The 23657-nt window shown below is 65.3% G+C and overlaps 1 protein-coding gene across 1 annotated transcript in view; it reads left to right on the forward strand.

Moving 5' to 3' along the window:
- The window catches only part of MEGF6 (multiple EGF like domains 6), an 87996-nt gene that overhangs the window by 38457 nt on the left and 25882 nt on the right, over positions 1–23657 (forward strand). Inside the window, 1 exon segment of the mRNA XM_035019030.1 lies at positions 19785–19907. Within this exon segment, the coding sequence (XP_034874921.1) occupies positions 19785–19907 (123 nt within the window).

The raw sequence follows: 23657 nt of genomic DNA on the forward strand, positions 1-23657 counted from the left end.
TTGGCAAAGGGGCAGCGTGCTGAGGGCTCCTCACTGTGCAGCACCTGGTCACCGGTCAGCTGAAAGGACAGGGTCTTCGGAGGCCTTGCCAGGCGGGATGGCCGCCCCGGACCTCCTTCCTTGCACACCAACCCGTCTGGTGTGGGATCCAGCTGGAGGAGGGCTTTTTTCTGCTTTTTTTTTTTTTAAATTAAAGTGAAACTCACATCATGTAAAGTGAACAACACGGTGGCATTTAGCGCATTCACGCTTTCGAGCACCTGTCACCCCTACCTAGCGCCCAAACATGCTCGTCGCCCCTAAGGAGACCCTGCGCCTGTTGGTCCACCAGCCCCCGGCGACCACCCAGCTGCTTTCTTTTCCGTATGAGCCCTGTTTTCGAGTCTGCCGGGCACGTGCGCCCTTGCGGAATTGCTGGGTCCTTTGCCGACTCTCGGTTTCACTTGTAGTGGGGGCAGTTTTCTGCTGGTGGAAGGGTCTTCCCAGGGTGGAGAGGGCTGGAGGCAGGGCATCCTCCCCGTCCTGCAGCCTGGCCTCCTGCTTCCCGTTTCTTCTGCCACCACCGGCAGCTTCGGGGAGGGCAGGGGTCCCTGGGGACGGGGTTGGTGAGCAGGAGCGAGGGCGGGCCAGCCTTTCTGAGTCAGTGTCTGTATCATGCTCACCGGGGGCCTGGCTTGAGGGCCAGAGGCAGCCTTCCTCCGGAAGATGGGGACAGTGACTCCCAGCACCGGAAGGAAGCCCAGTGTCCCTGGATGGATGCTGGGGCCTGTGGAAGGGCTGCCACGCCTGCCTGTGGGTTGGGGGCACTCTGCGCTGCTTGTGTAAGAGGCCAGGGTTTGGGGATGCATGCTTCACGAGTGCTTGCGATGCTCTCTGCCGGCATCCAGACGGGCCTCAGCTCTGGGTGAGGGATTGTCTCCGAGCAGGCTCAGAGCAGGGCCGGGACCTGGCCTATGACCTCCCGACCCTGCCTGGGCTCAGGCCGCCCCTGAGATGCGCTGGGTGGAGGGCCCCAGGTGGTACCTGGCCCACCGGGTTGCGAGATGCACCCCCAGACTGGCTTCATGAGCGGGAAGGGCAGGGAGACCCGCCGAAGTGAAACTCCGGTCCACGCATGACGGGCCGGAGCTGAGCGGGGTGTGGGGGTGCAGAGAGGAGTGCGGGCTGCAGCCCGGCTTCTGCTGGAATTTGGCTCCAGGGCATCCCACGCTGGGGTTGCTGGTGGACTGATGGGTCACTCTGCAAGCAGCCAACCAGTGAGGTTTGTGAAGTATGTGGGCCTGGGTCCGTACTTCCCAGGATCTGCATCCAGAAACCCCCAGGCAGCTCCAGTGTCCCTGCACAGACCTGGAGCCCTGATAGAGGACAGGCTGGGGGCAAGCATTGGGGAGAAGCCCTTCCAGCTCCGCAGCCACCTTTCCTTCTCAGGCTGCGAGGGGCTCTGGGCCCTTTGCTGCCCGCCTCCTTCTGGCCCCACGGCCCCAGCCCATGCCTGCCCGGTGAGCCAGCCCAGGCCTGGCTGCTTTGCCGGGGAGGGGCCATTGCTGGCTTCATCCTGCCCCCAGCAGGGCTGCTGACCACTCTGGGGTCCCCACAGAAGCCACAGCTGCCCCCTGGCCCTGTCCATGGGTGCACTGGAATTTGAAGATGGTCTCAAGAGGGGCAATGATCCCCCCCTGGGTCCTTCCCCCTGTGTCGTCCCCTCCCTCTCCCGTGCTCTCCCCCTGCCCAGGATGCTGGGGTCCCTTGTCTGTATCCTCGGCCCCCAGCCACGTGCACAGTAGGGTTCAGCAGAGGGGAGCCTGCCGACCCTGCCCTGCCCCTCTCTGGCCCTGGGCAGGATCACTGCCCGCTCAGTCTGGGCTGCCGTTGCCTGAGGAGGGGCCTTGGGGAGGGCCAGCCACCTGCCCTTTCTGCTTCTCTTGAGGAGTGTGATGTTAGTTCAATGTTCGCTGAGGGTGTCCTGCGGCCCCCTGCGTGCTGGCCTGGGCCAGACACAGGGACCCCCGCGGCACGTGGGGTCCTGTCCCCGTGCTGAGGATGGTGCGGTCCAGCCGTGGGCGGACACAGGCGCTGAGCAGCCTGCCTGACACAGAGCCCCGTGGGGCTCAGCCCTTCAGGGCGTGGGGAGCTCCCTGGGGGTCCTGGAGCCGGGGCGTACCGCCAGGGGCTCGGGGGCAGCCAGGTGACTCCAGGATGCCGTCCAGAGCGCCAGGCGGGGCCACAGAGCAGGGCCCACACGAGTGCCAGGCCAGCACCCAGGCCTCTTTCTGTGGGTGTGGGGCGGCCAGTGGGGTCTGGGAGGGGTGCTGGAGCTGGTGCCCGGGCCCCTGTGGACCCTGCGTGCCAGCAGCCGTGATGGAGTGCCCCACCGAGAGGCCCGAAGGTCAGGACAGGCCCCGGAGCTTCTCTGCGCACCTCCCACCTGGCCCACTCCTCGTCTGCAGGGCTGGCCGCTGTGCCGTCTCCCCAGGCCCACGCTGACTCCTGCCCTGGGCACCCCAGCTGTGACCCCTGGGCTGGGCTGACCTCTGTCTTGTCCTGCGTCATTCTCTAGGAATTCTCAGAAAATTCCCGGCATTAACCTCTGCAGGCCTGGGCTGATGGTTGCCTCCCGGCATTCGCAAGGAGAGTTCTGGCCCCAGCCTTTCCTGTGGGACTGTGGCCGGCTGTAGCCTAAGCCTGACTCGGGGTCTTGCAGGGACCCTCCCAGGCAGGTGCAGAGATGGTGAAGCCATCGGGGGAGGCTTGGCTTTGATGGGAATGCTGGCATGGGGCTGTGTGAGCGCTGAGCCTCTGGGAGAGGGGCTGCTCCCTGCATGGCCAGGAAGGGCCTGGTGCTTTCGGTAGCTGCACCCGTGGGCTGTGGCACATTGGGGTCTCTGCGTGGTCTGTGCCTGCCTCTGGGTCACATTCCCCACGAGACCGGGGGAGCTCGGCCTTTGGCCTTGAGAGGCCAGGAGGAGAGCAGGGCCCCTCTCAGACCTCAGGTGGGCAGCACGGGGTTGGAGGTGCTGGGAGGTGGAGGAGACTACTCCCCGCAGTTACCCCATACATGTCCCTCCCTGTTGGCAGCCCTGGCTCCATAAGGTCCCTGGTGGGCTGGGATCAGGGCTGTGCTGGGCACTGATGCGGGTCTGGGGGCAGCTGTGAGGGTTCCTCCTGGCCTCAAAGCAGGGGGAAGCTTGGTTTCCCTGGGACACTGACCACGGGACCAGAACACGTGCACAGGCCGTTCTTGTGAGGACCCAGAAAAGCAGGTGTGGCTCCTGTCTGGGGGAGCAGGGCCCACTCCTGGGCCAAGCAGTGCCTGCATGGCCGTCCTGAAAAATCACTCTCGAATGCCGTAGGACAGGCTGCTTGTCCTGGGTGTGCGGAGAGACCCAGGTACGCGCGCCTCCCTTGCTGCTGGGTGGACCCATCGGGTGTCCCCCTCTTGTGGGGCCTGTCTGCCCCTCTCTGCTGGTCTGTGCCCTTTCGAGGCCTCTCGGGTCTGGGGAGGGCCGTGGCTGGGTGGGAGGGAGGTCCCCACCGCTCACCAGTGTCCCCCCACCCTAGACGTGGATGAGTGTGGCAGTGGGAACGGGGGCTGTGAGGACCAGTGTTACAATACCATGGGGGGCTTCTACTGCCACTGCCCCCCGGCCACCAGACGGCAGGACCTGCCAAGGTGGGCCCCGGGCGCAGCCCACCGCCGCCAGGGCCCGGCCTCAGCCTCGCATCCCCGCCCCGGCTGTCCCAGGGGCGCCTCCTCCTCAGCCCCCAGGGCCGCCCCCGCCGGTTCCCCAGTGATGGGGTCCTCTCTGCCCAACCCACTCGTCATGCCTTCAGGGCATCCACGTGTCTCCGAAAATGAGCCCTGGGTGACTCAGAGAACCTGATGTGGGTGGGGGCCTCTGGGGGCTGTGCTGGGGGAGATGCAGCCCCGGAGGGTAGGTGGGTGGCCGGCTGGACCAAGCACAGGCAGTGGGGGGGGAGGGTGGGCCGGGTACCTGGACATGCATGCGGCACTGGTGGGCACGGAGCCCCGACTAGGGCTTGCTGAGGCCTGGGCCAGAGGTGTTCTCCAGCCCTGGGCATACTCTCTCCCTCGGCCCCGTGGTCACTGGCAGGCTGTCAGCCAAATCAAGAACAGAGAGAAGATTCCTCTGGGGGTGGGGAAGGAGAGGGCCGGATTAGGGTTGAGGCAGGGGGAAGGCAGGGGCGGGAGGCCCAGGCTGCCCCCTGGTGCCCCCTCACATTCTTTTGTCTGCTGCAGCCCCCACCTGACCCCTGACCCCAGGGCTGGCTCTGGCAGCGTGGGCCCCTCTGAGTGCGTGTCCCTCGGGCCAGCGGCACCGGTCCCCTTGCCCCATATTGGACGGTTGCCCCCGTCTCTGTGTCCCGGAATTCACTGCAGAGAAGAGCCAGCGGGGAGCCGTCCTTCAGAGGGCCGGGCGGGGCCCAGCCTGCTGGGCCGGGGTCTGGGGGTGCGGGAGTCTGCCCTGGTGGAGTGCTCTGCAAACACGGGGTGTCTCCTTTCCAGCGTCTTCATGGCCAGAAGGAGGCTGGAGGGAGGGGAGCAGGGCCGGGGGTCCTGTGCCTGATGGGGAGGGCGGGTGAGAAGGTTAGCCTGGTATCTCCACATCACCCCCCCAAGTCCTGGCTTTGGCCTCGGTTTCGCCTTCTGTGAAATGGGCCCCTTGGGATGACAGAAGCCATGGGGCCTCCGCCCCCACCCCAGGACGCACGGAGTGCAGGGGGAGTTGGGGCAGAGAGGAGCGCCCCCCGCCCCAGGCCGGGGTGAGGAGGGTGGCCCTGCTGCTGACACTTGTCCTCCTGCCTGAGCCCCCACCCCACTCACACCAAGTCCAGATGTCCAGCAGCCCCCGACATTGTAGAAACACAGGGCTGGAGGTTTGGTGCCAATGAGGAGAGTCCCGGGGGTTTGGAGACTGTGTGTGTGCCTTTTCCCACCTGGGAGCACCTGGCAGTCCTTCAGGGAAGCGGCTGGACCAGTCCCTCCACCGAGAGCCTGTGTATCCCCTCTAAGCGGCGAGCACGTGTGGTGGAGTGAACAAACGGAGGGGCCCAGAGCGTGCCAGGCCCAGGGCAGAGGCCCATGGGTGTCAGCTCCCCTGCCAGCCTCCCTGGCCTCTGTGCGCCCCAAGGATGCCCACACGCAAAACGCACACTTCTTCCACTGCGGTTCTCCCAGGCTTCCCCCTGGGCCCCCACGGAGGATCCTGGTCTGAGCCCCCATCCGCTGCTGGCACGCTGCCCAACCTCGGCGGGCCTGGCCCGTCTGGGCCTCGGCTTCTGCATTGGGGTCTCCCACCTCGGGAAACTGGCTTGTGCAGTTTGAGATGGAATCACGGTCCCCACCGTGAGGGGCTTTCTAGCTCAGGGGCCTCCCAGATTGGGGCTGGACCTTGGGTTTCCCATCCTGTCCCTTCTGGTCCTCGGGCCCTAGAGCTGGGCAAGCAGCCCCAACCCCTTGTCCGTGTCCAGGAGGCCCTGGGAAAGGTGCTGGGGCTGCTCCAGAGCTGGGGGTCTTCTGACCTGTGCCCTGGGCTCCCAGTGCTGACCTGGGGCCCGGGGGCCGGGCGTGCCCTGTGATGCGTCTGCAGGTCCTGGAAGATAAGTCTGCATTCCAGTCACTGGCCAGAGCCCTGCACAGAGTCTGCACGGTACAGGGCCTGCAGATGCAACCTCTCCAAGTTCCTTTGGGAAGCTTTGGAATCCCTTAATCCACTGGGTCCTGAAGGGCAGGCCAGGCTGCCGCCATTTGGCAGACCTGTCCGAGGGCGGCACTGTGGACAAAATGACCAGGAGGGAGGGCAGCCTGGGGGGACCGGCCTCAGACCCTGCATCCCGCAGTCCTGGCCCTTTCTTCCCCACCCAGGCCTCTGCCTGGCCTCGGCCCCTGGGAGTTTGCAGACCCCTAGCCCTGCGTGTTTGGGATGGCTGGGGCCCCGAGTCACCGCGCGGCCGGCAGCCGAGAGCCAAGCGCCTGCTGTGTTTTTTCTGTCCCCCTGCCAGCCCAGCCCAGCCCCCCTGAAACTGCAGCTCTGGCCAGCAAACAGGACTGCTGGGGCGGCCTGCGGCCGTGAGTGAGCAGAGCCAGCGGGAAATCAAGATGTTACCTCTGAGGGCAGGACGGCTCTGTTCGCTCACACGTAGGGTGGTGCGCCCCGAGTTGATGGTGGGGTGAGCCCAGAAACCGCTCAGAGTGATGAATGGACACTATAAAACCCTAGCGCTGGCACGGGAGCCTGGCTGGAGGGCGCCCTGGCCCGTGATCCGGGAGCATGGCCAGGCCCGTGTGCTTGTCACGTTCTGGGACACCGTCCTGGAGCAGGAACCATGAGCTCCAGGAGGCCGGGAGGCCAGAGCCGCACATCTCCGAGGTGAAGCTGCATGCCTGCTGCCGCGTCTCTCGCTTCCCGGGATGCCGTCTCTGGCATGTGTCAGCCCCCAGACCCGTGGGTTTAGGGAGGTGGCAGGCCCTGGGGAGAAATGCAGGCTCCCCCATAAAACTCATGCCCTGGCAGCCCAGGGGCCCCGAGCTCCTGTCCAGGACTGCCCTGCTGTCCACGTCAGCCCCTCTGGGAAGGCCATCCCAGTGCCAGGCTTTGGTGTCTGCGAGGCCCACGATGAGCCTCAGCTTAGTACCTTGGGTGACTACTCTGAACCTCAGTCTCTTTATCCAGAAAGTGGGACTAAAAAGACTCTTGCCTCTCTGGGAACTGCAGAGGACTGGGGATTGTCTTGAGACCCCTGGTCCAGCGTCCGGGCAGGCACCCAGCCCCAGTCCGGCTTCCGGAGGGGGGGGGGGCAGTGGCGAAGTGGAGAGAAGAGCTGTCCCAACCTGCGCTGGACCCGTCCTCCACCTGGCCTCGGGGCACTTGCTTCTTGACCAAGGTCCTCAGGGACCAGGCCCTGGGGTTGGGGAGACTACACCGAGGCCAGGGTAGGGGATTCCAAGACCCTCTGGCAGCCCCCGCCCCACCCCACTGCTGGCAGTTGGGTACTTGGTCTGGAGCGCCCCATCTGGAAGATGCGGCCAGCTTCACACTAGGCCAGATGGTGTGGCCTGAAGACCACAGTGACATCGTAACCACTGGGGGGAGGTCTCGGTCCCACTCCCAGGGGAGATGGAGGCTGCTCTTTGGAGAGAATCAGGCTGTCTCCCGGGGTGGGGGGGGACGTGAGGCCCACAGGCCCACTTTCCCACTGCGGGCGATCCACGGTTCCCACTGCTTTGACCCCCCTCCTTCCAGAGATAAGGGAGGCTCTGGGGAAGGGGCAGCGGGGGCTGCCAGGTGGGGGGTTGTGCAGGGAGCGGGCTTCCTCCGGTGGAAGTCCTTCTCAGCCCAACGCGAGAACACCTGGCTCTTTCCTGGGGGTGCTGGGCATGCCCACCCCAGCTTCTTGGTTCCTCCTTGGCTGTGGGGTGGCCAGGCGGAGCTGGGGTGTCTGAGAGAAACCCGTAGGGGCTCGAGGCCTGGAGACAGTGACAGTGTCCCTGCATCCCAGCCCCCGTGGGCCCAGCTCGGGCGTCTGCACTGAGCAGGTGGTTCTGCGGACCCCCCGGCCCCTGGGGGACACAAAGGGGACCTGCTGTGAGGCATGTGTGCTTGAGGTGGTGTGGGCTCGAAGTGGCCTCTCTGTAGGCCTTGCCTGCCCGCCCCCCTCCCCCGCCTCTGCTGTGGCCAGGGGCTCCAGGCCTGTCTCCGTCCTGGGAAGCAGCTGGACAAGTGCTCCTCTCTTACTCCCACTCTGCCTGGCCGGGCCTCCACTGGCCTCCTGGAGATGGCTGCAGGCGCTCACTGTCCCGGGGGAGACACAAGAACGTGGGAAGTGACAGGCCTCGACTAGGAGCCTCCAGGGCTCAGGCTCTGGGCCGGCAGGGCCGTGGGCTGACCAGAGCCAGCTGTGCGGGCCTGCGGCAGTGGCCTGGAGGGAGTGTGGCCAGGGGAGCTGCTGGGGACCCTCGTTGTGGTGCCCGGGGGGCCTGACTGCATTTCATAGGCCCTTCCTGGGGTTGGGAGGGCTTTCTCTGACCCCCTCCTGGGGTAATCCTTGGTCCCTCCGATGGCAGGACCACCCCCTCCCACCCACCCAAGTCTCGAGGGAGGTTTTATCACTGTAAGGATGTCTGCGTTTCCCAGGACAACCCTGCTCTCGCTGCATCAGGAGGACGGGAGGGTTGGCGGGGAGTGTCATGGTGACGGCAGGAAGGAGGCCATGTCTTGTCCAGCCCACGCTGCAGGCTGGACCTGCTCTGCTGCTCGGTGCTCAGGCTGCCCCGGGCTCACACAGCTAGGGGATGGGGAGTAAAGCCCAGCGTGACGTCCTGGGCGCTCAGGCCCCATCTGGGGGTCCCCGTCCTGTCTCCTCTGGCTTGCCAGCTTCTCTGGAGCTGGAGGGGCCTCTCGCCATTCCCTGCTGTCCAACCTGGCAGTGCCGCTCGGCAGGGATCTGTGGAGTGACCTGCCCGCGCGGATGCAGGGACCCGGCCGGGAGAGGCCGCCTGGCAGTTTCATCGTGCACCTGCGGGCCTCGGAACCCGGTGTGCACTCGGGCCTTCTGGTCGCAAAACCCCTGCTTGTTCCTGCGAGGGCATGGTCCCCTAGCTGCCTGTCCCCTGGACACAGGCGAGCAAGCCCAGCTGAGAACCGCGATCCTTCCAGGCAGGTTGGCGGCACTTCCGACCAGGTGTCCGTGGCTGGAGGCCTCCTCCATCAGAGGCTCTGAGAGTCGGACGCTGGCTACATTTGTCCCTCTAGTGAGCAGACGCTAGCAGGTAGGCCCTTGGTTAAGGCCGGCGTGGGAGAAATGATCATGGTTGCCACCATCAACAGTCAGGGCCTGCTGGTGACAGCCTGCCCCGCGGGCCTGCCTGACCCCTGAGCCCGGGGCACGGTGCAGTTTTCCGGGAGGAGACCTCAGATGGGCGGCCTGCGGGCGCTGACACGGCAGAGCCCCGGTGCCCGAGGCCAGCGGTACGGCCTGTGGGCGGGGGCCGAGCTGCAGGGCAAAAGCCAGATGCGGGAGCTGGGAAGGCCAGCTTCGGTCCCTGAGCCCCAACATACCACAGGCGTGGCTGGGGGCCTGAGTAACGTTTGGAGGCCGTGGTCCTCATGCTCAGGCTCGGCAAGAGGAGGCAGACCGTGCGAATGGGAGCCCCGCCCTGCTGTGGGGAGGGCACGGCACAGGAGTCAGGCCGGACCTTGCCCCCGCCCCGGCAGCTTCCCCCACTGAGCTGGGGGCCTGCTGTGTGGGGCAGCCACTTCCACCTGAGCCACAGTGGTCCAGGGCCTTGGCCCGAGGGCTGGGCTGTTGGGGGTGGCAGTGACGTGACGCTTGCGGGGGCCGTGGCAAGCCTGGGGAAGGCGGCACATCCCCACCCTGGGGGAGTGGGGACAGCGGCCCCTCCTAGCCTTGCTCTGGGGAAGGGTGGCCTCCCCACGCCTGGCCTGCCTCTCTGCCTGGCAGGTGGAGAGGTCTTCGCCTCCGCTTCTCTCCTCTTTCACCCTGTCCCGTTGGGTCCCTTCCCTGTGAGTTTCTGCTCATCCTGAAGCCCCCACCCCCACCCCGGGGCCCAGCCCCCTGATTGGATTCTCCTGCCGGTGGCTCTGTCCCTCTGTGTGAATGGTGGCCGCACCTTCCCCACCCTCCCTGGCTCTTTTCCAGGCATCTGTGGGAGACAGGTCTGGGCTGAGCCTCCACTCCCTTCGCCCCAGCCCCACCCCGCTGCTCTGGACCCCGCTGGGCCGCTGGGCTTCTGACCCCACTCTGGCTCAGCCAGACCCCAGAATCCCATTGACAAACCCTCCTCGCTCCCTGGTCCCCGGGCTCTGGCCAGAGCAGCTCTGGGGTGGGCAGCCGTACGAGAACTCAGAGGGTAAGACCCCAGGACTAGCGCATTTTCCGTGAACAGACCTTAGGGAGAGGGTGTGGGTGCTCGGAGCCGGGGCCCGTGGCTGGCCGGGTCAGAGCTGGGGAGTCCTCTGGGCTCACTTCTTGTCCCTCTGCATTTCACATGGACAGTGTCCGGCCCTGGGCTCAGCCTGTGCACTCGGTGGCCTTGAGTACTTGTGGTGTGGCATTGGGGCCTCAGAGGCGGGAGGGGCCGATGGCCAGCCCTGCGAGCTCCGGGCTCGGGCACCTGGGAAGGGAGCATACATGCTGGCTGGCCCTGGGTGCTGGCTGAGCTGACTGCCACCCCTGTGACCACAGCGTCCTAGGGTCAGGTTGCGCTGTCGGGTGGGGAAAGCGCAGCAGGAGAAATGACCGCCGGGCCCAGAAAGCTGCGTGGGTTGTTGGATGCGGGCCTGGTGATGCGCCTGGCCGTCGATGTGCTGGTTGGTTCTGGCCGTCTCTCTGGGCGCCTGCTGTGGACCAGGGCCAGGCACACGGCTTCGGCCAGACTCCCTGCCGGGCATGCTCGCCTCGCCAGCCTTTCCTGCCTCTGGACCAGTAGCCCTGCGGCTGCCCCGATGTCCCCCGATGAGCCGGTGAGCACGCCTGTGCCCTTCCCTGCTAGCTGGCCACAGGCTGGCTCACCACCTTCTCCAGGAAGCCTCCCCGTCGATCAGCCATCACCGTGTCCTCTCCTCCGAGTGCAGCGTGAGCTCCGGGGCCGTCTGTGTGTCCCGGGCAGCTCAGTGTCCTCAGTGAGAGCCAGGCCTGGGGGCTGTGCCCAAGGTGGGGGTTGTCAGCGTTCTGGCCTCGGGCGCTCCCAGGGCTAGAGCTGGCCTCCCCACAGCCTTTGCACGACAGCCGGGGAGTGAGGCCAGGCAGCCGCCGCCACCAGAGAGCCCCGTCACGCGCACGCATGCATGTGCACACGTGTGTGGGAGGCCTCCGGCGCAGCTCCGGGCCGGCCCTCCGCGGTGTCTCCCGGGCCACACTGGGCCTCGGGCTCTCTGGTGTGGCGCCAGCGTCTGGTGCCGCCCAAGCTGGCTGGTCCCCAGAGGAGAGCGTGTGGGGCTGAGGCTGCTCCACCTTGGGCTCCCCGGGGGGCCCATGTGTGAAAGAGGAGGGCACCCCCGTTCCTCCCGGCCCCAGCCAGGGGCAGCTGCAGTCAGGAATGGCAGCTGGGCGCTCAGAAACAACCGTGGTTTTAAGTTCCCTTCCCTCTGCTTGGGTGAGGAGTCCCGCCGGGTAATGGGTTTACCACGAGGCTGGCGCTGGGATCAGCTGGCTCCCTGCTCCTGAAATAAACTCAGGCAGCAGCCTGGGGGCGGGGGGGGGGCGTTCTGCGTGCAGGCGGGCTGGACCGCGTGTGGCTCCAGACTGAAAGCTGACCTCCTGTCCTGGGCTGGGCTCCGGACGTCAGGGTAGAAAGAGCCAGGCAGGCGATGGTCACCTGAGGGCCCCGAGGTGGCCGGGAGGACCCTTGAGCCCTCCCTAAGGCCGATGGAAGAGGAGCCTGAGAGAGAAGCCTCCTTCCAGCCCCTTCCTGGCCCTTCTTCCCTGCCGCTGGGGGTCCTGTCGGGGGCTGTCTGGTCACTGGCCTGGCCTGTTACAGTCCCTGTGTCCACTAGGGCACCTGCTCGTCATTGCGCCCCCCCCCCCCCAGGAGGGACACAGGACCCGCCCGACTTCAGCAGGTGGGGAGGGGAGTGAGCAGAGGTGTTAGCAGAACCGGGGCCCGGGGCATCCCAGGGTGGCCTGTCCCCCTGTGAGCGGGCACGGCCTGGCCTCCTCCCCCGCCCAGCGCCCAGCACCACGGCTACCTGTGGGTGCCCAGCACCTGCTGTTCTACTCTGGAGCCTGCTGTGCCCGTGGACCTGCATCCTTGAAGTCCAGGCACCTAGGGGTCCTGGGCAGTGACTTCTGGGGGCTTCTCTGGTGCCACTCCTCTCTCGCATGCCTCTGTCTGCAGAGGGCTTAGCTCCTCCTGAGACGTGGGGGCCCAGGAGTGCCCAGCCCCCAGGAGATGGCGAGGTCCAGACCTGCGGGCTCCCCCTCAGAGGCCAGACAGGGTGCTCGATGCCTTGGCCTCCTTGGGTGCTGTTGGAGGGCCTGCTCAGGCCATGTCTTGTCCCCCTGGAACAGACTCCACAAGTGAAGGGGAGCTTGGCCGTGCTCTGCTTCCTGCCGGCCCCCCTGACCCCAGGAACATGGCACTTCTGCCCTGAAGCCCCAGGTCAGGGGCCTGTGGTGGGATGGGCTCCACGCTCAGGGGTAGTGTGGCGTTTTTGGGGCGGCACGGGGCCCTCACCCCAGCCCGGGGCCTGGCGAAGGAGCCCAGTGGCCGCCCAGCTTGGAGAGGAAAGCTGGAGCCGGCCCGGCGGGTGGGGGGAAACGGCTCCTTCTGCTGACACACAGACATTCCGCCGGGCAGAGACGCCCAGCCCGCATTTCTGCATCGGGAAAGCATTTCCCAAACAGTTTCCAGACCCCACAGCCGCGGGCCTGGATGCGCTTGGAGGCACTGGGGCGGGGGTGGGGGGGGCAGTGGGGCAGCTGTGGGCACTGTCTGCATGGCTGGTGGCGTTCTGCACTCAGCGGGTTGCTCCCTGCACCACCATGCCGAGTCCTCCTGCCTGGCCTCATGGGGATGGAGGCCCAGAGCCCTCCGCAGTCCCTGGTCCTTCAGGGGCATGCTGCTGGAGCTCATCCCATACCTTGTGTTGTCCTGGGTTCTGAGGACCTCACTGTAGCCCTCAGACATTGCTGGTCCCCAGAACTGTGTCCTGTGGGCAGGACTTGGGGGTCCGCACAGGAGACCGAGGCTGGTGCCCCCCGCTTCCTGTCTTTGGTTCCTCCTCCCATGGCCCTGGTCCTGAAAGACGTCAGAGTGGAGTCTGCATGGGACTTAGTGATACTTCGCGGGGTCTCTGCAGGGCCTTCACCCCAGAAGGGTGCTAACAGAGGAACCCAGGCCCTGTTGCCCAGCAATCTCTGAATCAGAGCTTCTGATGGTGTCCCTCTGCCCCTCCCTTGGAGACAGAGCTTGTCTCCATGGCCTCCTGTCCCCCTGCCTCCTGGCTGGTGGCTGCAGATGGGGGGACCCTCGGGTTTCTATGAGCACTGGTTTGTGAGCTGTTGGAAAATGAGATTTACATTGCAGTAATAAACTGCTAGCTCACGCGGAAGGCACCGTCCAAACAGCGATCTGACAGTGTGCCCATCAGAGAGACTTAGGGAGGCTTCCAGGGTGAGAGGCTGGAGTTCAAGGGCTTGTGTGCCGTTCAGAGGAAGGACAGGAGAGAGGCTCACCCAGGAGGCCGTGGCAGGCAGGCAGGCAGGCCCCAGACAGGCCTGTTTCTGCCCTGCCAGGTGCCTGGTAGGCAGGGGGCCAATGGGAAGTGCTGGCCTCTGCACTGCAGGCAAGACTGGGCATGGTGAGGTCGTGCCTCTCTCCCACGGGCTTGAGGTTGCCCCCTGCGACCCCTTGTGGGCTGGGCAGAGTGCCAGCCAGCAGGGCCTTGGCCCCAGTAGTGGACCAGGAGGTGGAGGGCTGGCCTGGGCAGTGTCCCAGGGGTGAGACCTCAGGGGCAGCATGGGGCTGCTGGTCAAATGCTCATGAGGCCTGTATGCATAGGTTCTTAGGATGCTGCCTGCTCTGGACCAAGCTGGAGCCTCAGGCTGTGCCCTTGAGCAAAGTGGGGGTTCAGGGGTATGGGGTAGGATGTGCCTCCAGGGCTAATGTAGCCTGACACCTGAGGCTTGCTGCCCTTTGCTAGGGAGTCCATTTTCGCTCTGACCCTCTCCCACCTGCTGTAGGGGTGCAGGGACTCCTTCTGGGTGTCAGCCCCTGTCCAGTGGAGGACATGATAGTGCAGGGTGCGGGACACCAGGCTTGGGGGCTGTAGGCGTCTTTACCCCTGGGGGATTCCACTTTGGGGGTTGGACTCGACGTGCCTGGCTCTCCATCCACCTCACACTTGACAGAACCCAAGCCCACCTGTCTTTCCGAAGCCCCCAGTGGCATTGCCAGGGTGGCCTCCTTTTCTGCCTTGCTGTCTTCCGTGTGGCTGCTGGGAACGCATGTGTCCGTGTGCATGCGCATGCGTGTGCTTGCACATGTCTGTGCGGGGTCCTGTGTGTGTCACGTGTGTGTTTGCACATGTGGGTCTGTTTGTGCACGTGTCCCTGAGTGTCTGCCCGAGGGGTGCCTGAGTGCGTGCCGCGGGTCCGCGTCGGGTGCGAGAGCGCGCCGGAATGCGCGGGGCGCGGGGCGCGGGGCGGTGCACCGCGGGTCCAGGCGGCCCGCGGGGGCGAGGCGGGGCGGGGCGGGGCGGGGCGGGGCGGGGGCGGCCCCTCCGCCTAGTGGATTTGGCCTTCACCTGCGGGGGGCGGGGGAAAGCCGAGAACAAAAAGGCGGGGGGCGGGGCGCCGGGCTCAGAGCGCGCGGGCCGCTGGGGTGCGCGCTGCTGGCTGGCCGGCCATGGGAGCGTCCCGCGGCCGCGGGGCACTGGCGGCGCTCTGGTGCCTCGGGCTCCTGGGGGGCCTGGCGCGCGTCGCGGGCACGCACTACCGCTACCTCTGGAGGGGCTGCTACACGTGCCACCTGGGCCAGGCCGGCTACTCCGTGAGCGCCGGTGACCGGAGGCCAGGTGGGCGCCGGGGGACTCTGCGAGGGTGTGGGGCGGGGGGCGGGCGCCCCGCTCCGCCGCGGGTCCCCTTTGCACCTCGTTTTGAGGCTAGCCGCCGGGCGGCTGACAGAGCGGAGGCTGGAGGGAGCAGGGCGGGGGCAGTGCCGCTGGCCGCCGCTTCCTCTGGGACAGGGCCCTTCCTCCCTGAGTCATCCGACCTTCTGTCCCCTCTCTGGTCTGGCTGCGGGGTCTGCTGACAGCTGAATGGCCTCTTGACCAGAGGGAAGAGAAACAGGCCCTTGCCTTTGCCTGTGGCACGGGGGGGTGGGGGGGGCATTTGCCCTGCACTGGCCGCTCTGTGGGGGGGCAAGCAAGAAGGCAGGCTCAAGAGAGAGCCCTCTGGGGTCCCTAAGCAAAGTCTGCCATTCCAGGGTCCCCAGAGCCCGGCCCCTTGGGGGTCGCGTGTGGATGTGGCAGGTGCTATCCTTTCCGTCACCTTCACCAAGCCTTGGGGGTGTGGTCAGCCCAGTGGGCTGCAGGGTGAGCGGGGAGGACCCCAGCAGTTCATGGAAAGCGGATACACCCTTGTCCGGGTCCATCCCACCTGTCCCTGCACTGTAGATCTGCTACCCACGCTGGGCCAGCCTCCCGCAGGAGCTCCTTAGAGCTTGGGGCCGGTCATCCTCGGGAATGGGAGGCGGTGCCCGGGGAGTCAGCACCTGGGTCACAGCACGGGGCGGGGCACTCCCCTCCAGGTCGTCCCTGGCCCCTGAGTGTGGCTCTGCGCAGGGCACCTGGTCTTCTTGGAGGTACTGGCCCTGCTCTGCTGTCCCTGAGCCATCCCAGCTGGGTCTCAGGCTGGGTCCCTACGGGGTGGGCAACACCCCGACTCAGTGGCTCAGCCAAGGCCAGGCCGCTGTGGTGTAAGTGCTGTGAGGCTGTGTAGCCTCCAGAGGGGGGCTGTGTGGGGCTGGGCTTTGGGGAGCCCCCACCCTGCTCTGGGGCCTGCGTGGCCTTGTGGAAAGGAGAGGACAAGGGCCTGTGGATGACGGGGTGCCATCTCTGGGCATGAGGACCCTGTGGCATGTTCAGGGGAGAGCAGGATTCTGAACTTGATAACCATGTGAGTGGGCTTCCTGGCAGCGTCCCAGAGGGCTCAGGTTTCCGTGGAAGCATGGGTGAGGCTTCAGAAGGGGCTGATTGGGGGGTGTCTGCAGGGGCAGCTTATGGACCCTGGCATGAGCCCCTGGCCCGGGAGCTGGTGGAGCCTCCATAGGCTCCCAGCAGCATCGAGATAGGCTGCGCAAAGCACTACCTGGGGAGTCAGCCCGGTGTCGGCTTGGACCCGCCTGCTCCTGGCTCCTCCCCGTGCCAGCGTGAGCTGCATCGGACGTGTGGTGGCTGGGCTTCGGGCTGGAGAGGGCAGAGGGGGTTTGTACCCGGCTATTATGACTGGTTCCATTGCATCAGCATGGGAGACTCGGGACCTTCAAGCTCTCTTTCAGCTTGGGGTCGGGGGGTGGGACCCAGGCCCCCCTCTGTGCTGTCTGGGAGAGTGATGTTTTCTCTGTAGTTCCAGCACCTAAGGTGTCAATGCTCAGTTGGGGCCCTGCCGTTTGGGGTCTCAGGGCACTGGTCCCACAGCAGGAAGCACTGGGTGTAGGCAAGTTGGCTCAGCCGGAGAGAGCAGGCCTGCAGGACAGGCCCCGGGGAGGGCATCCAGCCCCCAGAGAGCACAGTGGACCTCACTGGGGGAGCCAGGAGGTTGGGCTAGCCAGAGGCCCCGTGTCTTCCCATCTCTTTCTCCCTGACCTCCTGCCCCCTCCTTTAAGGGCCCTGTGATGACACTGGGCCCACCTCGAGATCCTTAATGTAAGCCCACCTGCAGAGTCCCTTTTGCTGGTGGGACTCTAGGGATTAGGATGTGAACCCTTTGGAGGGCCATTATTCAGCTGACCCCACTCAGATAACTGAGCCTGTGGCTGTCAGGTCACAGCCATGGCCATGGCCACGGTCACAGGGTCAGCAGCTCCAGGTGGTTGGAGTTGAGGACAGCTCTGTTCTGCCCCCACGTGGCTGCCTCTGGAGTGGGGCAGGCAGGGGTAGGGAACTGGGTCCTGCCTTGCTGCCTGAGTGTCTGTCTCCTCTGTGAAGGGGCCCCAGCAGGAGGTCAGGTGGCCAAATGCCCCGCTGCCCTTCAGCAGGCTTCCCTTGCCCAGAGAGGTGAAGGGGGAGGCCTCAGGTCCTTCAGCCTTGAGCTGCCCGCCGTGTCCAGATACCCACACGGGATGACAGCACTCGGTGGCGCTGGACGTGGGGGCTGAGCGTCATTGCACCTTCCGGGCTGCCGCTCACAGGTCCTGTCCCCGCCAGGGGCAGGTTGCCGATCACCAGGCAGTGCAGCCCCAGGGGCCAGGGGAGAGCGTGGGGCTGCGGTCAGCGCATCAGCACCCCCCGAGAGGGGCGCCGTGGGAGATGGCTTGCAGACCTGGCCCTGCGCATCTTAGCAAGGAGCAGCATTTCTGTCCACTGGTGTGGACGCTTGAGTCTGAATGTTCCTGTATGGGCAGCAGGGGGGCCAGAACAGTGGTCATGTGGGCAGGGGGTGTGAGCCAGGGCGGGAGGCCCCAGCTGTCAGGGCAGCCCAGCTGGAGGGGCCCTGCTGGCTGACGGCAGCCTCCTGCCCCTGCATTCCCCGAGTGCTTCCTCCCAGATTGTCCATTTGGTGTCCTTGCGGCCCACAGGCCTGCTGGGCTGGCTGAGGGGCTGATGCTGCCCGGGGCTCCCCTTGCGTCCTTGGACGGCTTGCTCAGACCTGCCCGGGAGCTGCTGGAGGATGTGGTCCTCCAGGTGGGCTTGGCCCCCCAGCCAGGGGTCCGAGCAGCTCAGGGGTGTAGCGCTGCCTGAGCCAGCCTCTCTCCTCGATGGGGGTCTGGAGGGAGCCGAGTGTGAATGTGGGGCTGCCTGCGGAGAGCAGGGTTTCCAGAAGCAGCGCCCCTGCATGCCTGTGCATCCGGCCCCAGGGCCACGTCAGGAGCACAGCAGAGTGCCAGAAGGAGGCCTGGCAGGGCTGGTCTGGACACTGCAGCTGCCGTCCATCCCCCCCAGACAGCACACACCTGGCACATCTTCCCCAAAGCTTCGCTAAGCACCTACTGTGTGCCCAGGGCTGTGTCCCCTGCGGTCTCATCTTTACCTCTTTCTGAGCCCCCGTGGGTGGGTGCTGCCCGCCCTCCCCTTCCATCCACTCCCCACCCAGCTGACTCTCCCACAGGAGGGCCCTGGGTCCCTCTGTCCCCCACCCTCTTGGTGGCTCTGCTGGGGGCCTTTGGCCTCTGCCTTCAGGCTTCTTCCCCAGAATCTGCCGGCTCCATTCTGAGAGAGCTCCAGCCTGGAGCCATGGGCAGAAGAGAGCCTCTCTGGGTCTTTGGTCTTCTCTCTGAGGCGCTTGGCAGGGCCCCGGGGGTCTCACCGGAGTGGACCTGGCCTGTGTGTGCAGAGGCCCTGGCCTCCTGGGATTGGTTTGGTGTCATTTCTGGGGCGCCAGGTCCATTCTCAGCGCACGGGCTGGAGGCACAGTTCCCGTGCGTGTGGGAAGCATAAGCTCATGGGCAGGCACTGGGGATGGCAGGGGGAGCCTCGCCCTGTGGCCCACCTTTGGCACCCTTCACAAGTGGACTCAGACAGCCTGCATTTTAGGATGGAAGCATGGGAGCTGGGCATTTTCACGGGTGGGAACCGGAGGATGGAGTCGTGGCTTGTAGATGTTGGAGTGGAGCGTCTACGTGTCTGTCTCCCTGCTTTTGTGGTTGGGGAGGCTGGCTACTCTGTTGGTGAGGCTGGTATCTGAAGAGTGTGGACTGGCCCGAGGCGCGGGCCTGGGCTTCCGTCCCCATGCCTGGTGCGCCAGGGCCCCCCCATGTCTGCAGTGGCTCCCCCCTTGGTCTCTGTGTCTCGCGGACAGTTGTGTCCCTCACACACAGGTGTTCGTCACGCACACAGGTGTCTCAGCAGCCCGTTCCAACCACCTCAGTCGCTGCCCAGCCTCCCCAGGGGCCCAGGTTGGTGGATGGAAGTCTGGAGGGAGAGGTGAGAGGTGAGGGCAGCCCCCACCTTCCCTGTGCCTCTGAATCCCTGCTGGAGGAGGTGACCCTCCTGGGGTGCAGGCCCGTGGGCCTCCAGCTCTAGGGAGGGTCTTTCTCCCTCTCCAGTTCTCAGCTGGGCTCCTGGGGAGGCTACCCAGGGCCTTTGGGCTGGCCTCATCCACTTCTGGTCAGCACGTTCCCTGGGGCCTGAGGTGCGGTGGGCACGGGTGTCCTGCCCTGGTGGTCGGTGGCCTCAGATGGGGGGTGTTCTCCCAGAAGTGACTGGGTCCTGTCTGGGGGATGCTGCTGGTGTTCTCCCGTCCCCCTGGCATCGGGAGGCCCCTGGGGGACCCAGGCAGACATCATCCGCGTTAGTTCCCCGGGACAAATACAACAGTAGACATTTATTCTCTGACTGTTTTGGAGGCTGGAAGTTCAACATCAGGGTGTCAGCAGCTCCCTCTGACCCTTCCTTCTCTTGTCCTTCCAGCCTCACGTGGCCCCCCCTTGTTCCTTGGCTGTGGCCACCTCATTCCAACCTCTGCCTCCCCGTGTGTCTTCTATGAGGACCCCAGTTGCTGAATTTAGGGACCCCCCCTTATTTAGCACAGATAACTAATTACATCTGCATCTTAAGGTCACATTCTGACGCTCTGGATGGATGTTAATCTGGTGGACATTGTTCAGCCCTCCTACCCCCTGCCAAAGCCTGGGCAAGGGCATCTCATGAGTTACTGGTTTTTCCTTTTGGGCTCATGGGTCCCAGAGAAACAGCTGACACCGTCCTGAGAGTATTTCTGGATTTGGACTTTGGAATCGAGCGTGAGCTCCAAGTTCAGTCTTGAAAGGCGTGAGGAGCTGGGCCTCTCCCCACCTCAGCCCAGTGCCCTCTGCAGCCCTTGCATTGTCCAGACCGCCGCTCCCTGCATTCTCTCTGACCCCCAGGGCTCCCCACATTCTGGCCACCCCCAAGGTGGCGGCCCCGCCCCCCGAGCAGGCTGGCCAGGTATGAGGGGCAGGCTCCGCCTTCTCCCCACTCTGCTCTGGCTAGCGTGGGCCCGGAGCTCAGAGCTTGGGCACCTGGGTGGGGTTCCATGTCCTCAGTGAGGGGGCCCGGATCGGGGTCCCTGGGGCGGTTAACCCTTGGCCCTGTGTCCCTGTCCAGATGTAGATGAGTGCCAAATGCACAACGGCGGCTGTCAGCACAGATGTGTGAACACACCAGGCTCCTATCTCTGCGAGTGCAAGCCCGGATTCCGGCTCCATGCGGACGGCAGGACCTGCTTGGGTAAGCGCCCGGCAGCCCTGGGTGTGGCTGGCTCCATCCCGGGCCCCGTGCTACCTCCCTGCCTGGGCTGCTGGCCTCGGCAGTGCCCCCACTCTCCTGGCTGTGCCCACTGGGCTGGGGATGGGGCCCCTGTCCTCCTGGACTAGGAGACCCTAGGGGGCTTGTCTGCTCAGTGGCTCCATCCTGCTGAATGTGTGCAGCTCCTTGGGGTTCTCGCTGGCCTATTATGGGGCAGGGCTCCCCCATGCTGAGGCTGAACGCTGTGACCCTGGGATGCTGAGGCCATGTTCCTGGGGTGCCGTTCTTGGGGAGGAGCCCCTGGGCCACCGCACTATAGAGGGCCTTCTCAGCCGAAGCTGTGGTGGTGGGTCAGCAGGGTCCCAGGCCCAGGGGCCAAATTCGGGAGCGCCTTGGGTGCTTGCTGGGTGGCAGGGGAGGCTGGTGAGGGCAGGGGCAGGACCAGCTTAAAGCCACTCTTGGCCTGCAGAGCTGGGGTTCCTGGGCCCAGGCTCACCCACCCCAGCCTTGGGAAGCATAGGGGGCTGGGCTGTGGCAGGTGGGGAAGCGGTAGCTGAGAAGCAGGACCCCAACCCTCACTTCCTCTGCAGGGCCTTTTTTCCATGGCAAGTAGACTTGATGGAGGTGCCCTGGCCACAGCCTGCTGTCCTTGCAAGCATGGCGGGTTACGAGGGAGCTGGGGGACGGTGCCGGGCGCCCACTGAGGTGGAGGGTGGGGGGGCTGCTGGCCAGGGTCTGGTGTTGAGCACTCAGCGCTCAGTCCCCCCCCCCGCCCCTCTCCTGGCTGGCTCTGGACGCAGGGGCCAAGAGCACGGGGCTGCTGTGTCTGGGAGGCCGTGTGGTGGTCATTCTCTGGGGGGCTGGGGGCAGGACCCCCCTCGTTTCCACCCTGGAGACAGGGGGTGGGCGTGGCAGGCTCGGAGCGGCCTCATTGCTGCTTGCCTTGTTGCTGTGTGGCAGGGCGGCCCGCCAGCCCCGGGGGGCCCTCCGGGCACACACTCTCACGTGTCCGGGTGTCCGCAGGGAACGAGGCAGCAACTCCGCAGTTTCTCCGGGTCGGGAAGTGGAAACAGATGTGGGAAGTGTTGTAATGTGCTTCCAGACGAGCCTGACGGGGTTGCAGCCCCCAGCTGCTGCCCTCTGGGGGCTGGGGGGGCGCTCCTGGGAGCCCGCTGGCTCACCCAGGCCCCCGGACGTCCTGGAGAAGGGTGTCCCTGGGGGCTGGTCCAGGGTGGGCCGGGCCGGGCCTGGGGAGTGCCCACTGCCCCCTCCCTGCTGTGGGCTCCCCTGTGAGGGGCCTGGGGCTGGGGCACACCTCCCCCTGTCTCTGGTCTCCCCATCTGCCGATGACGCCTTCCCTGAGGTGCTGGATGGCAGGAAGGCCCGCTGGTGATGGGTGAACAGCATGCAAAGAGAGGGGCACCTTCCTGGGACAGGCTGTGGCCTCTGAGAGTGGCCTTAAGCTGCTGGCTGCGGGAAGTTCCGGAGGGGTGCCCCCAGCCTTGCCCCGGCCCTCAGCCCACCCCCCTGCTACACTGGAGCTCTTCCCAGGAGCCTTCCCTGCGTGTGCTCTGGGCTCCAGAAGTCTTGATTTGTGGCATTGGCTTGTTTTAAAGGTCTCTTCGGGGTCTGATGCCAGGGCTCCTGGGCATGGTGTGCACAGCCTGGCAGGAGGCTGCTGGGACCTCACGGCCCCTCTGCCCGGCACCCCCAACACCACGCACTCAGGCGGGCCCCAGGCGGCCTCCGGCTCTCTCAGTGCTGGTGCCCACCTCCTGGCTAATCCCCATCGCTGGAAGTGGTTTTCTCAACGCTGGTGTTTGGCCTCTCTCTCTCTTTTGACCATGGCTCCCAGCAAGAAATGCACACTCTGCCCCAGTTACCTGCACACCTGGCTCTTTTTGGTGGCTTTTTTGTACCAGGAATCCCCGGGAGCTGACAGCTTGCCAGGGTGCAGGCCGGTGTCTGGGTCCCCCACAGGGGTCTGGGGTTGGGGCGGGTTTGTCAGGCTTGGTCCACTGGGAGCTGCCTTTCCTGGAGGGGCCTGGACTTTGCGGAGAAACTTCCAGAGTGGACAGGGGTCTCCAGGGAGCTTCTTCACAGGCAGAGTAGGAAGTGTTTGCCCTTCTTGCTGATGTACCCCTTTTGGTTGCTGGGGGACCTGCCCAGCCACAGTGGTGGATGAGCGGCTTCTAGGTGGGGGCCTGGTGGAGGGCATTGCTGGACCCTCCTCAGGCTCTGAGTGGTGTGGAGCTGGACGGACTTCCTGTCACTGAGAACTGTGGGGCTCTGTACCCCTCTCCTCTGGGACTCCCAGGGTACAGGGCATGGGGAGGAGCTGGGCCTTGTCTGAGGTTTCCAGGATGCCTTCTGAGCTCAGATCACCCTAGGGCTGCAGCTGATACTTATGGGAGGAATTAGTATAGGAATCCTGCCTGCCCCCCCCCCCCCGCCCCCGCCCCGGGCAGCTACGGGGCTGGCTGCACAGCTGGAATACAGCTGCCTGGGAACCTCCTCTGGGGCCTGCTGGGATCCTCTTCTGGAGGAGGGGTGCTGGGAGCTCTCCTGGGACTTTGTAGGCTGGCAGGAAACAGCCCCAGGCGCCTGCTCCCATCCAGCAGCTGGGAGTAAGAAGTACAGAGATGCTGGAGAAGGAGTCCCCCCCCCCCCCCCCCGCCCCCGGGATATGACCATCATTCCTGTGTTGCCAAGTCATGGGGCCCTGAGGGATGTGGGAAGTCCTCAAAGGCACACTTGAGAGGGGGCCTTGAGACACTTGTGGAACTTGCCTCCAAGGCAGGGAGAGGACAGGAAATGCACAGCTTTCTCCTTTGCAGAAGATCTGGTGGAAATAAAACACAGAAAGGTTTCAATTCTTAAAAATGGGAATTTGCCAGAAGGATTTTGCCATCAGCCCAAGGCCCCTGAGCACCACCCACTTAGCCTGGGCCCCAGTGAAGCAGCAGTGGCCTGGCATCATGGGGCACTCCATTGCCAGGGAGCCTTCCTGGGTGTGTCCCCAGCCTCTGGGGTGAGAAGAGCAGGGCCCAGCGTTCGTCTGCCCTGCTTGTCACCCTCTGGTCATGGAGCTCGCCTCTTTCCTTTTCCAACTTGGGGCAGTAGGGCCTGGGAGTGCTTTGGTTAGGTGACATGTTTAGGAAGGTCATTCTTGCTTCTCTGTGACATCTTGCAGAGCACCAGCCTGTAAACCCACAGAGACCCGCCACTGGGTGCTTTAACACTTGGTGCTGGGAAACCCACCTCCTCTGCGCAGCTGGGCGCTCTGAGCCTGCAGGACACCTGCCCTGTGGTCCTTTCTGGATCCTGCTCTTAGACATGGATGCTTCTCCATGTCCCCTTAGGCAAGCAGTACACCAGGGGGTCCCTATTAGGGACCACGGTATCACTGGCTCCACCAGTGGAGGGTCCCGTGTGATGCCCTGGGCCAGCCACTTGGAAGAGGTGGGCTCTCCATCCTCCCCTCCCCTTGGCCTCTGCTCCTATGGCCTTTTGGACTCACTCCCCTCCGCCTCCTGCCACAACACCAACCCTTGGGGAGGATTCTGCTGTCAGCATGCACTCCCCACCCCCCTTCACCAGTGGCCGGACGCCCCCACCCTGGTTCCCTCTCCTAGGAGTCCCATGGGCCCTGTGGTGCCCACTGCATGGGGGAGGGGCTCCCCAGCTCTCCCTTTCTCTGGGCCTCGGGGCAGTCTCTTTCCCCGCCAGGCT

Source organism: Mirounga leonina, unplaced genomic scaffold, assembly GCF_011800145.1.
Source record: "Mirounga leonina isolate KUSES-001 unplaced genomic scaffold, KU_Mleo_1.0 Mir_173, whole genome shotgun sequence".
In the NCBI taxonomy this organism is placed as follows: Eukaryota; Metazoa; Chordata; class Mammalia; order Carnivora; family Phocidae; genus Mirounga; species Mirounga leonina.